The 18010-nt window shown below is 38.3% G+C and overlaps 1 protein-coding gene across 3 annotated transcripts; it reads left to right on the forward strand.

Annotated features, from left to right (window-relative positions):
* The first annotated feature begins 2453 nt into the window (after nt 1-2453).
* On the forward strand, nt 2454-14128 carry HCCS (holocytochrome c synthase). 3 transcript variants are annotated; one of them, XM_087719287.1, is made up of 8 exons: nt 2500-2581; nt 4745-4920; nt 7699-7847; nt 8257-8393; nt 9563-9711; nt 11777-11896; nt 13580-13666; nt 13842-14128. In XM_087719287.1, exons 3-8 carry the CDS (start codon nt 7745-7747, stop codon nt 14038-14040), a joined length of 795 nt encoding a protein of 264 aa, XP_087575413.1. In that variant the 5' UTR covers nt 2500-2581; nt 4745-4920; nt 7699-7744; the 3' UTR covers nt 14041-14128. The 3 variants fall into 3 exon arrangements, with proteins under 3 accessions (XP_087575414.1, XP_087575413.1, XP_013917321.2); XM_087719288.1 differs by lacking the exon at nt 4745-4920 and having other exon boundaries at nt 2454-2536; XM_014061846.2 differs by lacking the exon at nt 4745-4920 and having other exon boundaries at nt 2512-2581.
* The last annotated feature ends 3882 nt before the right edge of the window (nt 14129-18010 follow it).

An 18010-nucleotide genomic window follows, 5' to 3' on the forward strand; every position in this document is an offset into this window, starting at 1 on the left:
TGCAGGTCTTTATATTTAGTGATTTTTTCCAGTTCTTTTTCTTCTACAGGTCCTCGACTTACAACCGCAATTGAGCCCAAAATTTATGTTGCTCAGTGAGAAATTTGTTAAGTGAGTTTTGCTCCATTTTATGACTTTCCTTGCCACAGTTGTTAAGTGAATCGCTGCAATTGTTCAATTAGTAACCCAGTGGTCAGATAAATCTGTTTTCCCCATTGACTTCTGTTCTGACCCCCCTTCTATGCTCGCTCACAGACGAGAGTCAGACAGACTTAAAAGGAAATAACTTTATCAGTCCTGGCTCACGCTGGCTGTGAGCCCAAAATAAACACAAATAAAGTCTCTGGCAAAAAGGTTACGCAGCAGAATGCAAAAACAAAGAGCTCTTACAGCAAAACCAGGCTTACAGAAAGAAAGCAAATCACTTATCCAAGTGCTTCTCACAAACAAACCACGACCGATGAACGACGAACCACGAACGAACGTTGACTTCTGCAACCAGGGCGTGGCACCATCAGTCCTTTTATCTCCAGAAAACGACACTAACGAGCAACAGCTGGAGCAACATTCCTGCATCCCGACTCAACTCACAGCAAACTTCTGCTGAGTCACAACAACTTTGCTTGTCAGAAGGTTGCAAAAGGTGATCACATGACCCCAGGACACTGCAACTGTCATAAATGTGAGTCAGCTGTCAAGCATCTGCATGTAAATCACGCGACCATGGAGACGCTGCAACGGTCATAAATCTGAAAAAAGGTCTCCCTTTTTTCAGTGCTGTTGTAACTTCAAATGGTCGCTATGTGAACTGTTGTTAAGTCGAGGACTATCTCATTTTGCTGCCTTCAGGTATTGCAATGTTGTCTTTCTTATTAATAACTGCTAAGTCTGGGGTGTTATTTGACCAATGGTTATCTAAAGACCCAGAGCATCTCAGTTTTTTTTTAAATTTTCTGTTACTTTGTCTAATTTGTGGTGCCACGAGTTATTTTTCTTCTTTCTAATATCATTATCTCTCCTTTTAAAATATAGAGTCGAGGTGGCGCAGTGGTTAGGGTGAAGTACTGCAGGCCACTTCAGCTGACTGTTATCTGCAGTTCGGCGGTTCAAATCTCACCGGCTCAAGGTTGACTCAGCCTTCCATCCTTCCGAGGTGGGTGAAATGAGGACCCAGACTGTGGGGGCGATATGCTGACTCTGTAAACCGCTTAGAGAGGGCTGAAAACCCTATGAAGCGGTATATAAGTCTAACTGCTATTGCTATATGTTTTGATCAGCTCAAGATAGCAAGCATACCTAGTACTCCTATTTTCTCCTGAGAGGTAGACTGGATTGGAGAGATTGGCCCAAACTCGCCCACCAGACAATTTATCCCACCGTGTGCAGATGCATATATTTTTTTTCTAAATCGGGAAAACATGTCATAGTTTTAAAAGCCACCAAACAGTCCTGTAAACTAAACATTTTTGTCCTTCCCTTCTTTGATTGGCTGACAAAACAATTTTTGTGGAAAGCGGCCAGAAAGCAGAAAAAGCAAAAAGCTCTGCTATTTTTTTTCTTTTCTTTCAAGAACTTCATATATACTGTATATCTTCATTCTATTATTGGAAAGCTGAGCTCAAATTAAGTCCTTTCCTCTCTAGTCTAAAATAAGTGGAAATGGACAGGAAAACACCCAAAAGTGCTTTTTTCAAAAGGCAATTGGACTTTCTATTTTTTTCTTTGAAGACTTTTCGCTTCTCATCCAAGAAGCTTCCTCAGAAAGAGTTGAAGAAGCTTCTTGGATGAGAAGCAAAACGTCTTCAAAGGAAACTCAGAAAGTCCAGTCGCTTCTTGAACAAGCGACTTTGGGATCCTTGGATGACTTGAGAATCTCCATAGACCAGTGGTCTCCAACCTTGGCAACTTTAAGACTTGTGGACTTCAACTCCCAGAGTTCCTCAGCCAGCAAAGCTTACAATTCTCGCGAGAGGCGTGCGGTGAGTTTCTTACAATAGTAAGCTTTGCAAAGCTGGCTGAGGAACTCTGGGAGTTGAAGTCCACAGGTCTTAAAGTTGCCAAGGTTGGAGACCACTGCCATAGACGACTAAGCAAACACCTTACACGCCCCCCCCCAACCCACCATTTTGCGCAGGCGCGACCTAAAGCAAGCACAGTCCACGGTTACCGTGGAAACGAACTACAAGATTCTTCTTCTAAAGCCAACCTTGTCAACTTTAAGCCTGGCGGACTTCAACTCCCAGAATTCCCCAGCACACCAGCTTTGCAAAGCTTACTATTGTAAGAAACTCACCACACGCCTCTCGCGTTAATTGTAAGCTTTGCCGGCTAGGGAATTCTGGGAGTTGAAGTCCGCCAGGCTTAAAGTTGACAAGGTTGGAGACCTCCCCTCCTCCCTCTCCGCCGATTGGCGCTCTTCCAAAACCCCGCCCAACGCCTCCTTCTCCGCCCCCCGCCCCCCTTTCGTCTAATTCGACGTTCGTTTTTTAAAGCTCCGCCCAACCGCAGGACGTCCCATTCTCGCGAGAGCCGTGAGGTGAGTTTCTGAGGGAAACCGGGCTCCGGAGATTTTAGAGCTGAGGTAATTTAATGCGCCTCGTCCATTTTTTTTTTCCTTTCCCGCCTCCCCGCGTGAAACGAGGACGAGCGCGGGACAAAAAAAGCGCGCGCCGACGTCTCTTTTAGCGGTTTTCTTTAGCCGAGTTGAGGCGGGGGGGGGGGATGAGGGCAGGCTTTCCTCTGTAATAGATGGAGGGGAGGCTACAAGGAGATAAACCGGCTGTCATTTGGGGTGACACGTCGGCTTCAGTTTCTTCCTTCCTCCCGCCCCGAAACCCGGGTCAGGAACCGGAGCTGGCGGACGCCTTCTCTCCGCCTCGGGGACTGAGGCGGGGAAAGGAAGCCGAAAACTCTTGATAGGAGGGGATAAAATGAGCCTAAATTGCTAGGGGGGGAAAAAAAACCCGTTGGTTTTGAGACAGAAGCCGGTGGCCATCCTGTATGTGTCGAATTAAAAGTATTCATGATTAGCGTCAGGCTAGAAGTCGGCCTGTTTTTTAACAAGGTGACCTTGGGTCGACCCAGCTGAGGCAAGAAAGGAGATAATTTTTTTTCTCCATGGTTACATAAGTACAGATAGTCCTCGACCTACGACCACAATTGGGCACCAAAATGTATGTGGCAAAGTGAGAAATTGGCGAGATGAAGTTTTTTGCCCTATTTTATGATTTTTCTTGCCGACTTGGTTAAGACTCAGTGGTCTCCAAGCTTGGCAACTTTAAGACCTGTGGACTTCAACTCCCAGAGTTCCTCAGCCAGCTTTGCTGGCTGAGGAACTCTGGGAGTTGAAGTCCACAAGTCTTAAAGTTGCCAAGGTTTGGAGACCGCTGGGTTAAGTGGATCACTGCAGTTGTTAAATTAGAAACATGGTTGTTAATTGAATCTGGCTTCCCCGCTGACTTTGTTTGTCAGGAGGTCGTCCCCCCCCCCGCCCAAAAAAAATTTCATTTCATTTCATTTTAATTTATTTGTATGCCGCCCCTTTCCCTGAAGGGACCCAGGGCGGCTCACAACTCAAAGGGAGGGGGAAAACAAACAAAGTTACAAAAAACATAAAAACCATGCATAATTAAAAAAGCACAACAGTCATACCATTCAAAGTGGGGCAGCGAGTCTTTAGCCCCAGGCCTGTCGGAACAGCCAGGTTTTAAGGGCTATGCGGAAGGCCTGGAGGGTGGTGAGGGTACGAATCTCCACGGGGAGTTCGTTCCAGAGGGTCGGAGCAGCCACAGAGAAGGCCCTCCTCCGGGTAGTCGCCAGTCGACACTGGCCGGCGGATGGAATTCGGAGGGAATCACATGAGTCTGGGACACAGCAACCGTCATTAATGTGAGTCAGTTGTCAAGCATCTGAATGTAAATCGTGTGATCATGGTACTAATTATGATTTTTAAAGCACTCCATGGCTTAGGCCCAGGATACCTGCGAGACCACCTATTGCCACCGGTAGCCTCCCACTGTCCAGTGCGATCCCACAAAGTGGGTCACTTCAGGGTGCTGTCGGCCAGACAGTGTCGGCTAGCGACCCCCAGGGGACGAGCCTTTTCTGTGGGAGCGCCTTCCCTCTGGAATGAGCTGCCCCCGGAGCTTCGTATAATCCTCGACCTCCGGTCCTTCCGATGTGCCCTAAAAAGTTGGCTTTTCCCACAAGCCAGCCTGGCCTGAACAAAACAAAATAAATTATTGATCATTGTTAATCAACTTTATTTTAAAAATGTTATTGTTAATCTTAATTGGGTTTGTTTTTTGGATAATCTATTTTTTTTAACTTTTGTAATATGTGTTTTTTTTTTAAAATGTTGTACGCTGCCCTGAGTCCTTGGGAGAAGGGCGGCATATAAATCCAACAAACAAACAAGCAAACAAACAAATGCTGAAATGGTCATAAGAGGAAAATGGTCATAAGTCACTTTTTCCAGTACCATTCATGAAGCAAACTATTGTAAGTCGACTACCTGTATAAACTCATATCCACGCCTTTGAAAGCGCTGCTTATGGTGGCTATGTTGTGAGATGAAAGGGTGAGGGTTTTAGGAGTTTTTTTATATGGGTTAAAATGTCGATAAAGAGATTAGTTAAAAATTCTACAGTCTTGATGTAACTATTTTTTTGATGCAGATGTAGACTCCTCTTCCCCCAAATCTGGTTTCTTCCCCATTTTAATTTTCATATTTCATTTCTCATAGGTACCTCTATTACTGCCTTCATTTTGTGTTTCTTACACACTATCCTAGTGAATAGTTGTCATGACTGCCTAGGATTGTCCGGATTTGGACCTCATCTTTCACATGTTTCAAAATACCTAATTGGATAAGGATGATGATATTGAGACAAGGTTGACTCAGCCTTCCATCCTTCTGAGGTTGGTAAAATGAGGACCCAAATTGTTGGCGGCAATATGCTGACTTAGAGATGGCTGTAAAGCACTGTAAAGCAGTATATAAGTCTAAGTGCTATTGCTATATCCATTCCATTGTGTACAAATCTTGGCAATTTTATGGGCCAGGTGTCTCCATGCCTTCCGATCTTGCACTGCTTGTTTCGAGTTGTTCCAAGCTCTGGCTTGATGGTGGCCTAATTGGAAAGGAAGCATTATTCTGTGTTGGGGAAATTATTTAACAAGTGATCAAATTTGATTTGTTCAATCCTTGAAGCTTCATGTTATAATTCTATTAATATCTTAGTATTCCTGATACTTTTCTCGTGTTGCTTGTGTTTCTAATACTAGTTGAAAACATATGTGTAGTTACATCTAACAAGTTATATTATTTTAATTAATTTAAAGTGTTTTTATTTTCCATTTTTTTGGGGGGGGGAATCTATGGTAGCTAATGGGGCAGTCATGAAATGGGAATTGTCCTATTTTTCAAACTCTAGAGTTACTTGACTGAAGCAGTCAGAGGTATCACAAAGTGGCTTTATACAGAAAGTAGGGAAGGCTAGTAATGTTACCCTTCTCCCCATTTCTTCATAACTTGCACCCAGCCCTGTCCTATTCAGTTTTTCCAAGTTTTTCCCTTCTGCTTGTCCCTCCCCTCCACTGTTACCAATAATCATGGGTGGCATATCTATCTCACAGAGCCACCTATTCTGTCATCTCCTAATACCTTTCCTCCCTTGCATTCTGTCGATTATTGTTGCCAATGTCCTAACATAGGGGTGTCAAACTCACAGCAGCATCACATGACGTATTTGGACTTTCCCCCCCTTTGCTAAAGCGGGTGGGACTGGGGCCAGTATGTGATGCAACTGACATGTGGGCTGCGAGTTTGACACCCCAGTCCTAGCATGACATCCTACCAGGATGCCAGTACCCTGAATTGCACAGTATTTTCTTTTTCTCCCACCTTTTCCTCCCTTACTTGTTGTTTCCACTCCCGGTTTCATTTCCAAAGAAATCTATAATTTTGCCTTTTTTCGCTATATCCTTCCCATTTCTTCCTGGAATAACTGTATTTTGATCCTTGTAACATTTTAATACTGTATATGGATTAAAACAAGCAAAGCGTGCATGTTTTTGTTTGTACATAGACCACCAAGTCTAGCTACTTAATGGATGGAGTGGTTCAGGCATGGAACATTTTGTATGTATTTTCTGGCTAAGTATAATACATCAAAACAATTATGAGATTCCAGAAAAATAGTTGAAACTATGACTAAATTGTATAGCCATTAACTCAGCTTATTAAAAAAGCTTTTAAACAGAGTACCAATTAATCAAAAAGGCAATTGCTAATGATCTGAAAGCTTTTCTAAAATGAAGATAAATGCCTTGATAAAAAAATTCATCTGTCCTGTATATGAAAATTAATAACAATAATTATTCAGTAAAGTAACGAATAATTTCCCTTTCCCATGAGTACATTCTGAGAATAGTAACTGAAAAATATATATGTAAAGTGTCCTCAGTGAGATCTGAGCTAACCATTGACTGGAAAAGAGATCTTGGATCATAGCTTGATAAATGCATTGGCATAGTTTGCTTAGGAAAAAGATTTAAAGGATTTTAAAAAGTACTACCATAATGGCATAAAATTCTGAATGTGACCCATTTTGTACACAATGTACTATTCTGGTTGCTGAACCTTAAAAAGATTATAAAGTTGAAAGAAGTACCAAAAAAGAGTAGTTAGAGGAGGGAACTTAGTTTAGCCCCAGTTGCAACCAGTCATTAACAAATAAACTTAGTGTTTTTAGAACTTGATAAAATGTGAAGTGATGTAGCTTAAATCAATTTATGTAAAAAAGTGAGTGAAATTATGCAAAGAGTTTTTATTCTGGACATATCTATTTTTTGTTTTGTTTACAATCTCCTTCCCCCAATTCTCTGCCCCTATGTAGCCCTCAATACATTTCTAAAAGTCTCCATGCAAATAATGATGGATACATGACAAAGTAATGCTTAGGAAATATTGTAGTCCTTGAGATTTTTAATTTAGGGAAATATGTTTAAGATGGTTGATATTAATGTGCATTGTGTGAAGGAATTGGACTGCATCTAAGATTATCCAGTGAAATTAAGTTTTGGAACCTACATGAAATGTAAAAGAAAACTATTCTTCATACTGTGTGTTGTTGAGTTACAGAATTAATTGTAATATGTAGAGATGACAATCTCTCTAAATGCCTTTGAACGGGCATTTATTTTGATAAATTTGAAAGATAACTTTATCTGTTTTAAGGATTGAAAGTTTGTTGAAATAAACTAAAATCCCTAACTTCTTAAATGTATGGTAAAACATTAAATGGATGATAACTACCAACTATAAAAAAGTGACAAAAATAAAATAAGTGCATGAAATTGTTTGATGATACAGAGAGAATGATTGAAGATAAATTGTGAAAGAAACATGGAGGAAGAATGAATAGACTCAGCTGAAGAGGAAGATAAAAAAAATTGAATGGATTCAATCCTGAAAAAGAAAGAAACTGGGAGTTTAAGGAACAAATAAAATATTGGGGAGAATTAATATATTTACTTATGATGGAAATAGTTGTTTAGAATATTCTAAAATATTCTAGTATTTTTAAGGGTGATCCATTTTATAATTGATGCAATGTTTTTAATATTTCTTCTGTTAGGCATATTATTTGTAAGTATTTTGTTGTTGTCTGTAAATTATATTGATTTGAATTTCAGATGATCTATCCAGTAATTTAAAGTAAAGCAGAAAGTCAAGATTGTCATGGGTTTATCTGCATCCTCTCCGTTAACTACAATTCAGACTGTGTCAGAACAGCCTCAAAGTGAAATCTCACAATGTCCCATGCATCAGAAGAACGTGGAAGGTGACTGTTCACTCTTATTAAACTAACCAGGCATTTTTTTCAGGAATAGAGATCTTTTTTAAAGAACAGGAGCCATATACACATTTTCATTATAAGTATTTAGCTACTGACTGATAAGCATGAAAAACTCCATTTAGTTGTAGAAATGGGCTATAATTTCTGCGTGGTACTTCTTTATCCCTCCTTAATTTAGAGGAAAGCTAAATTTGGCCATTGAAGTCAAATAGCTCAGAGGTAAAATTTCTGGCTTGTTTCTAATGGTTTGGAAGAACATTAAAGAGTAAAATGGGTACCATAGGCCTTGCTAATCTGAAATAGAGATGAGAAGTTGCATTACAGAATTAAGTTTTTACTCCTAGTATGTATGTAGATTAACATCTGGAGTTTTAATACTTTTTTGCTGTTTCAGCCTCTCCAATGAAATCCGGTGACAGTTCCAGTGAGAAGCAGAATCCACCTGTCCCTGCACACCAAGAAAGAGCGTATGAATATGTACAATGTCCTGCTAAATCTCATACAGAAGAAAATATTGATCCTAGGAACATGGTAACTTCAGTCTTGTTCCTCCAGTGCACTATCAATTACAAAAGAGATGTTTTGTAAGATTAGGTGTTATTTTGCTATTACTCTGTTTCGGCTTTCAAAATAAGTTCTTAAAATCTTAATGCTTCCATTTGTCATATTGTAACTGAGACTAAATTAAACTATTTAATAACTATCAAAGATGAACACAATTTTTCCTGCTGAAAACATTGTACCTGGCTGTCCTTAGAAATGATCCAGATATATTCCTTTCTTTATATCTGCCTTTTTCAAAACACAACTGGCATAATTTTGGAAAAGCCATTTTTCAAGTAATTGATTGTGCCACTAAGTTTAGATATTTGTGACAGTCCCTGTATTCATTTTTGAATAAGAATTTGGCTAGTTTCTAATGATTTGGCTAGGTGAACTCAGAGATTGATGAAATGTTATTAGTTTAACTTGAGAGGCATATAACATGAAATTCTAATGTTGCAAACAGCTTCCAAAAACCTTAAGTGCAGGATTACCGTCCCTTCAAAATTATTTTTAATATGAGAAAAAGGAGAAATTATTCCTCTCAAGGTGAATATGCAGTCTTTCAGTGCCTTTTTTAAACTAAGAGCATGTCACGGCTGTTTTAACAGTTTGGCATCGGAGATACTTTCATTATATTTAATAATGCATAACAAGTATATAGGAATGTAGCTTCCATATATTAAAGCTTTCAGCATTACATCATTTTTTCTATTCCTAATTAAATTTTAGTTATATTTAATTTCAGTTTTTATCTCTACTGTTCCCAATTGTTTATATTTCTTGCTAATCTGTAAGATACGTTATAGTTCCAAAAAAGCATCTCAGTTGAAAAGAAGGGGATACCCAGAATTGTTAAGAATTGGTCTTTGATTTGCAGAAACCTATCTACAAATATAGAAAGGAAGTAGTTGAAAAACTGCAGCTGCATAAATTAGGCAATCTCAGAATTAGGAAAAATCTGCATGGAGTACTAAAAGACAAACATGTTGGTCCATTCAGAGTATTTGGCTTCTAGTCAAAACAACATACCAGAATTAAACTTATTTTTCCTAAATTGAAAGGTAATGGAGCAAGTTGATAATTGAGAAAAAATACTTATTATTATATATACTGTATTTGCTTCTCTAACTTTATGTTTTTAATATTTTATTTAGATGCCACCTCCTAATCAACAACCATCCCCTGGGCAACCTTTTCAATTATCTACAGTAAGAGAAGAGTCAACTATTCCTAGAGCTAATTCAGAACAAAAATGGGTTTATCCCTCAGAACAAATGTTTTGGAATGCAATGCTCAGAAAAGGGTAAGTGAATTATAAATTTAGTTTGATATTAGTTTTGCAGAATAATAATATGCATAGAAACAAAAAAATCACTCTCATATCTTCCTATTGTAACATTTTACTGAAATTCTTCAAAAAATGATTTTTTGGAAACACTTTTACCTAAAAATGATGAGAAAGGATTTTTTTTTGTAAAATATGAGTAGAAATGACATAGTTACTGTCACTCAGTTATTTACACATGATATTTTTGAAAGATTACAAAAGGAATATAATTTACTCAAAATAGTATATTTTCATGTTTAGAATAGCAGTATATTCAGTTAAAATAATTTTTGCATTCCTCCTTTGGTCCAGATTTCTTAGCTGCTTCCAAACCGCTGCAGTTTATTAGAGATTTCTGGAGGTTAAACCCACAATTCATTATCAATTAAAAATGATAGAAAAATAGTTTGGATGATATACAGGATTTTTGGAATATATAAGAATTCTTCAGGTTAATTGGACTTTCTAGAAGTCAGTCAGAAAAATTGGTTGTAATTTTTCTTAAGCTGGAGAAGCAGTAGTTTTGAAAGTACACTGATATGCCTGCTTTAATAATATCCATTGGTAGCACTTTATTGGTTGAATGTTCTTATGAAGCACCAGAGATTTGAGGTTAAGAGATTATGCTGTTAATGTATTGTTAAATTCCAAAAATATTGAGTGTCTCCTTTTATGAATTTATGCTTGTACAGTTGCCAAAAAGATTAATTGAAAACAAACTTTAGTACCAAAAACTTAACAAAATTCATCAAATCTTAGCTTTTGAACTGGCTCTTTATTGCTGACAGTTTGATTCCAGGTGATCAAGAGTTCTTATTTTAAAATTGCGTTGTAATTTTATATAGATAATAATTGCTACGTTATTATTAGTGTTGTAATAATGTAGCAGCATTGGAATTTTTTTTCTCCCTATCCATGCCCCAACCTATCTGGAATTTGGGGCAGATTTGCAAGGTAAATGTTAATTGGCTTTGTTGTTTACATTTATTAAGCTTTAAAAATCACCTAAAATCTTCTTTTAAATGTGTGTATATATACATGAGTGCATGTGTCCACACCTTCGAACCAGTATCCACACCTTCGAACCAGCGTTACTGGTGTCTGCCTGGATGGCTCCCTGCAGTTTTATTGGCAAGATTTCAGAAGTGATTTGTCATTGCCTTTTTCCTAGGGCTAAAAGAGATGGTCACCCAGCTGGCTTTGTGCTTAAGCTAGGACTAGAACCGCCAAGTCTTCCAATTTCTAGCCTGATACAATTACCACGATACCAAACTGGCTCAAAATCTTCCTTAGTAGTTTCTTTATGTAACATTATTTATGAACTTTGTACTTGCTTCCTAAATTGCACAACCACTTATTGTACGTTTAGTAAAAGTGGAGTAGGGAGAAGTTAATCTTGATTCAATGTTTAAGGTCAGCACAATTTTCCCCCCAATTAGAGTGAAAGAAGGAGGAGGAGACTGAGATATTTATTATATTTACATCCCCGCTTTCTTCAGGGAATGGAAGATTATGTAATACTGCCTCTACACAACAGCAGTTGTAGAAAATAACTTGGTTGAGAAGCAGTGAACTGGCCCAAAGTCACTCATCAAACTCAGTGGTCAAATGAAGACATGAACATGGATCTTTCCAGTCCATCCCAACATCTTAAATCTTACATTATACAGTTCACCGACAAATGCACGCCTGACAAATGCGCGCCGATAAAACCGCCGTGACAAAACGGCGATGTTGAAAGCTCGCCCACTAAAGCGCATCGACAAATGCGCGCCGACAAAACAACGCAAAAACAACGGTAACAACCCTAACACTTACCCTAATCCTTACCCTAACCCTAGTCCTAACCTAAAAACCCTAATCGCGCTTTTGTCGGGGCGGTTTTGTTGGCGCGCTTTAGTGGGCATGCTTTCAATGTCGCCGTTTTGTCGCGGTGGTTTTGTCGGCACGCATTTGTCGGGTCACGCATTATACTAGCAAATACCCCATAAATACCTTACCTCTTTGTCTTGCTAACTTTTTCAGTATTGCTTTTTATTAGATGGAGATGGAAAGATGATGACATGAACCCAGAAGATATGTCTAATATTATCAAAATTCATAACCGGAACAATGAACAGACTTGGAAAGAAATTTTAAAATGGGAATTACTTCATCTTAGGCAAGTATATATACAATCTTAAATGATAATGCTTTCCGATTTGCATGTCTGGATGTGTTCTGAAAAAAAAAAATACCAGGAGTTGTCAACTTACGACCACAATTGAGCCCAAAATGTATGTTGCTAAGTGAGAAATTTGTTAAGTGATGTTTGCTCCATTTTGCAACTTTTCTTGCCTCATTTGTTAAGAGAATCCTTGCAGTTGTTAAATTAGTAATGTGGTTGTTAAGTGAATCTGGTTTCCCCATTGACTTTGATTGTCAGAGGATCACAAAAATGTCATCACATGACTCCAGGACACGGCAAATGTCATAAATGTGAGTCAGCTATCAAGCATCCTAATATAAATCATGTGACTATGGGGATGCTGCAACAGTCATAAGTATGAAAAATGGTCATGTCACTTTTTTCAGTGTCGTCGTAGCTTTGAATGGTCACTAAGCAAACTGTTTTAAGTCAAGGACTACCCATATTCTAATAGTAGAAATGGGAAACTGATAGAAATCATTTTGGACATTCTAGCGATATCTATTTTTTTTTTCAACCTATACAACATCAATAGCTCTCCTTTAAGTCAGTATCTTTGAATCAGTGTTGACTTTTCGTGACTGCCTGGCCTAGTTCTTGCAATTTTGTTTGCAGGATTTCAGAAGCAGTTTGCCACTTAGGGGTGTTTCTTAGACTGAGAGGGTTTGTCTGTCCAAAGTAACACAATTAGCTTTGTGTCTAAGGCAGAACTTGTAGTGTTCTGATTTCTAGCCTGATGCTTTAAGCACGACATCAAATTGATTCAGTTTAACTTCCTAGAATCCAATTTGTCTTTCAGTACAAGTATTCCTCAACTTACAACAGTTCATTTAGTGACTGTTTAAAATTACAACAGCACTGAAAAGGTGACTTATAACTGGTTTTCTCATTTATAACCATTGCAGCATCCTCATGTTACGTGATCAAAACTCAAACGCATGGCAACTTATGACTGACTCAGCCATAAGTCAAGGACTACCTGAATTCTTAACAGACTGTTTGAATATTGTTTATATTGTAATTAGATCAATAAGCATACTTTCCCTCAAAAGATATGTGGGGGCATGGCCTTCATCATTTCTTGCCAAACTACATATGCACAATATGTATTATTCAGTTCCTCACTGCTCTATCCTTACATTCTAACCAGAGCTGTAAAAGCCAGGAGAATGTTTTAAAAAATGTAATGAAATATTTTTGTTTGTTTCTATTTTTTGGATAAGTATTTCTGTTACTATAATAAACTAATATGAAAACTAGAAAATGAAAATATTACATATATTGCTGGGTTTTTTTTGGGGGGGGGGAAATCACAAACTTCCTATTAACAAAAATGATAGATATTTAATTTTCCAATATCCCTCCAAATAAAATAAAGTTAACATACGTTGCTACAGAGAATTAATATAAATATTAATTCCCCATATTAATACAATATATATTATAGAATCCTTGAGTTAATATATATTATTAACTGTAGAGATTTGCTTTTAATTGATATTTCTTGTGAGCATTTTGTAAGACACAATATTTTATTTTCTGAATTGGGGATTTCTTTCGCTATGACTTTTAAGTCATAGTTATGTCTGTGTAGGACGTATTCAGTTTATTTTTCTGCATTGCTTTTTATTACACAATTCTAAACTTGTTTTTTAGGGACTGTCCATGTGGACCAACACTTGTACGATTTGGAGGGAAAGCTAAGGAATATTCTCCAAGAGCTAGAATACGATCCTGGATGGGGTATGTTGATTTTTTTTTCTATTTAAAAGGATAAAAACCTTAAACTTAGATTTTTTTGTTTTCAATAAAAGACTCAGTATTGGTAATATAGTACCCCCTGCAATTACAATTGCAAATGTGAGCTACATATTATATATATAGGAAAAACATAATTATGATTTGCATTTCTTTCCAGTTATGAACTTCCTTTTGATAGACACGATTGGATTGTTGACCGCTGTGGAACACAAGTCCGATATGTTATTGATTATTATGATGGAGGAAATGTAGATAAGAACTATCAGTTTACCATTTTGGATGTTCGCCCTGCTTTTGATTCCCTGACTGCTGTGTGGGACAGGATGAAGGTGGCTTGGTGGCGCTGGACTTCATAATTGATTTTATATGATGTGAACAGGACTATATTATTTCAATCTAGTATTATTCTGACAATAAACGTTAATAAAGTTTATGTTACCAATGCTTTTATTTGATGGTGTGTATTTATGCTCAAAAGTGGGGATAATGGAAAAATAAATTATTTTAAATGCACCTTTATTTTAAAATTATAGCTTCAGAGTTTTCTGTTTGTATTGACCCTTTAGTCGTATTTTACCAGAATAGTCAAAGGTTCCTCATGCATCAAGTTGATTTAATTGGATTAGTTATTAGCAGTATTGCTTTAATATCAGTGCCCTAAATCTACAGTTAAATATAAATTTGATTTTGCTTTGAAAAGATACTATCTGCTGTCAAAAAAGGGAAAAATAGAATAGAAGAGTAGAGTAGAATAGAATAGAATTCTTTATTGGCCAAGTGTGATGCTTCAAAATGATCATAGTCATAAACAAACTATGTTTTATTCACAAATCAGTGTGTAATACCCACTATAAAGTAGTCTGAAATCATTTGATATGATAATAGACAAAATTGACAGGCATGATTAAGTACAGGTACTCCTTAACTTACTACCACAATTGAGCCTCAAATTAGAAATTTGTTAAGTGAGTTTTGCCCCATTTTATGACTTTTCTTGCCACATTTCTTAAGTGAATCGCTGCAGTTATTAAATTAGTAACATGGTTGTAAAGTGAATCTGGTTTCCCCATTAACTTTGTCAGAAGGTTGCAAAAGGTGGGCCACATGACTCTGGGACACTGCCACTGTCATAAATGTGAGTCAGTAGCCAAGCATCTGAATTTTGATCTTGCATCCATGGGGATGCCGCAACCGTCATAAGTTTTAAAAACGGTTATGTCACTTTTTTCAGTGCTGTTGTAACTTTGGTCACTAAGTGAACTGTTGTAAGTTAAGGACTACCTGTATCTTATAGGTAGTCCTTGGGTTACGACCACTCATTCAATGACTATTCAAAGTCTTTTTTTAAAAAGTAAAGTTGTAGCCGACTCCAGGGGAGTGCTCATCTCAATTTCCTAGCTGAGGGAGCCAGCATTGTCCAAAGATGCTTCTGTGGTCATGTGGCTGGCGTGACTACGCTGAGGTGTACAGAACTCTGTTGAAAAGTTACAATGCTCTAAATCAGGGAGTCTTGAACCAACAGCCACTGCAGCATCCCCACAATGGTAGGATTGTGGTCCATGCGCTTGGTAACTGGCTCGTACTTAACAATGGTTGCAGTGTCCCATGGTCCTGGGACCATCTTTTGCAACTGCCCTGATGGCTCCCACAAGCAAAATCAATAGGGAAGCCAGTAAGAGGCCGTTAATTGGTCCAGTAAGTTGCTCCTCCTACTGCTACTTTTTCTCCCGAGGCCCCTTCAGGCAGCAAATACTCGTTCATGATCTGCCTGAATTTATGCCATGCTGCAGCACAAACACACCCACACACTTGTGCCATGCTGTAGTACCCACCCTCTGTCTACACTTGTGCCACAGCAACCCCCGTACCCATGCCATGTTACAGCCATCTGCTTCCATTTGTACTGTGTTGCAGCACCCCCCCCCATTCCGCGCTGCAGCATCCACCCCCACCCACCTTCCTGAATTTGCATCTTGCTGTTAACACTATCCTATACCAACCTGCATATTGTAACACTCATCTGCCTGGCCTGCTTGCAAGTCGCCTAACGCAGGGGTGTCAAACTGGCAGCCTACGGGCCAGATGCGTCACATGCAGGCCACGCCCACCCCAGCTCTGCAAAGGGACAAAATGTCACGTGATGCAACGTGCGCCACAAGGAAAGGTTTGTTACGACTGGGATTTGCAACTTCCTATTGGCTTTAATTCTTAATAAGACAGAAGTCACATAGTAATAAATATAAATGACAATTTATACAATGTTTCATCTTTTATTTTCAGGTATGTTCACAAAACAACGTACATGCTATGCCATGCTATGCAATGTCTTATTCATAGATAACTTTATATATGGTATAAAGTACACCCAGACACCCAGAGATGTACACTATAAATTACTGCATTCAGTTATGTTTTGGTAGAATAATAGATAAGATTATTACATTTTAATAAACTTTGCTTTATCTCATTGGTTCAAAAATGTTTTGTGTTAATTACGTTTTCTAAAGTAGTGAGGTTCCGTGTATTGCTTTGCCGTGGAAGAAATGATTTAACGAAATACTTTTGTTTACATGACATGAAGAATTGAGAATAGAAGCTTTAGGGTACAGTTTGTAGAGACTGCATAATATGAAAATAATCAGAAAATGGAAAGTTCAGTGCATGAATTTTGCTCTGATAGGCTAGCACGTTAGTAGCATAATCTCATACAAATTTGAAATTTTAGATGAGCTGATATCCATATATCCAGAAGTTTGGAATTGCCTTCTTAATACCTTATTTCAGTTATAGCCCTACCCACCCTACGGTGGGTCACCATAAAACTTGCTGTGATGTTGTCTATTTTTACCCTGTTCTGGTTTGCAGTACATTGATGAATCGTACTGTTCCAATTTGAGATGGTAGGTGTTATGGTAGGCAAGCGGATTTAAACATAAGATTCTACAAGAAACAATCCTACAAAAGATGATTATGCAGCTCACCAGATCTAACAGAATCTGAATATGCTGGAGAAGCACTGGTTTTGGGAGAATTAATAATGTTATGTAAACTAGCTAATAAGCAACAAAAGCCCAGTTTTGTCTTTCTTCGGAAGACACAAAAATGTGGAAATGCAATCTAAAAGTGAGGCCATTCAACTTGAACCCATTTTAACAGAATAACAGGGACTCTGGATGTCTTCTATTCCAATCCCCTCCTCAAACAGGAGACCCTATACCAGAGTTGTCAAACTCCTGGCCCACGGGCCAGATGCATCACTGGCTGGCCATGCCCATGCATGGTTTATTGAAGAAGAAGAAAAGTCCTGATATGTCATGTGAAGATACATTGACATTGTGAGTTTGACACCACTGCCCTATACCATTGCAGACAAGTGGCTGTCCAGTGTCTTTTTTTTTTGACTTTAGTATATTTTATTTTCATTTTCATTTTCATACACACATGTATACACCATACAGTATTAAACAATAATTGCATCAATTCCTCTTGTCAACAATGCCCCAGAAAATAAAAGCCCAATATACCTCTTCCATTCTCCATACACCTCTTTCTTCCACCACCCTCCAATTTTCTATCTTCCCTCCATCATCCCCCTCTACCCTACTTCCCCTCGCCCTCTACCACTCCTCTCTCCAGATCCGCTCCCCCCTTCCTTTTCACCTTCCCCACCACCCTCTCTCCCATCCCTCTCTACCCATCTTTCTTCTTTCCTACTCCTCCTCCCCTTGGTGTATTTCCACTATATATTAATGTACTTGGCTTATCCTATTTTTAAAGAAAAATTAAAGAAAAACAGTATACATGTGAAGTCACATTGCATTGAGATCTAACACATCGTGTCTAGCCTAATATATATCCCTCCCTCCCCCCACCCTCCCCCCCGACCTCCACCTCCTTTCCCCCCCCCCCCGTGACTTCCCAGAACCCGTACACGGTATAGATTTTTAACAAACACAGTCTAAAATCTATTGAGAAAAAAGAAATAAAAAAATTAATAATATCTCTACATTGATCTTAGCTGCTTCTTGCTAAGCTAACTTTAAACACTGTCCAGTGTCTTGAAAGCCTCCAGTGATGGAGCCCTCGCAAGTTCTGAAGGCAAGCTGTTCTGCTGGCTAATTGTTCTTACTGTTAGGAAATTTCTTATTTTTAGGTTGCTTCTCTCCTTGATTAGTTTTCCATCCATTGTTTCTTGTCTTGTCTTCTGGTGCTTTAAAAAGTAGGTTGACCCCCTCTTCTTTGTGGGCAGCCTCTCAAATTTTACAGTTGTGCACGCCTATTTTTCCCCAAGTAAAACAGAAGAGATCAGCTTTTCTTATCTTGCTT

This window comes from Thamnophis sirtalis, unplaced genomic scaffold (assembly GCF_051295495.1).
Source record: "Thamnophis sirtalis isolate CommonGarterSnake01/CBP01778 unplaced genomic scaffold, rThaSir2_p1.2 scaffold_7, whole genome shotgun sequence".
NCBI lineage: Eukaryota > Metazoa > Chordata > Lepidosauria > Squamata > Natricidae > Thamnophis > Thamnophis sirtalis.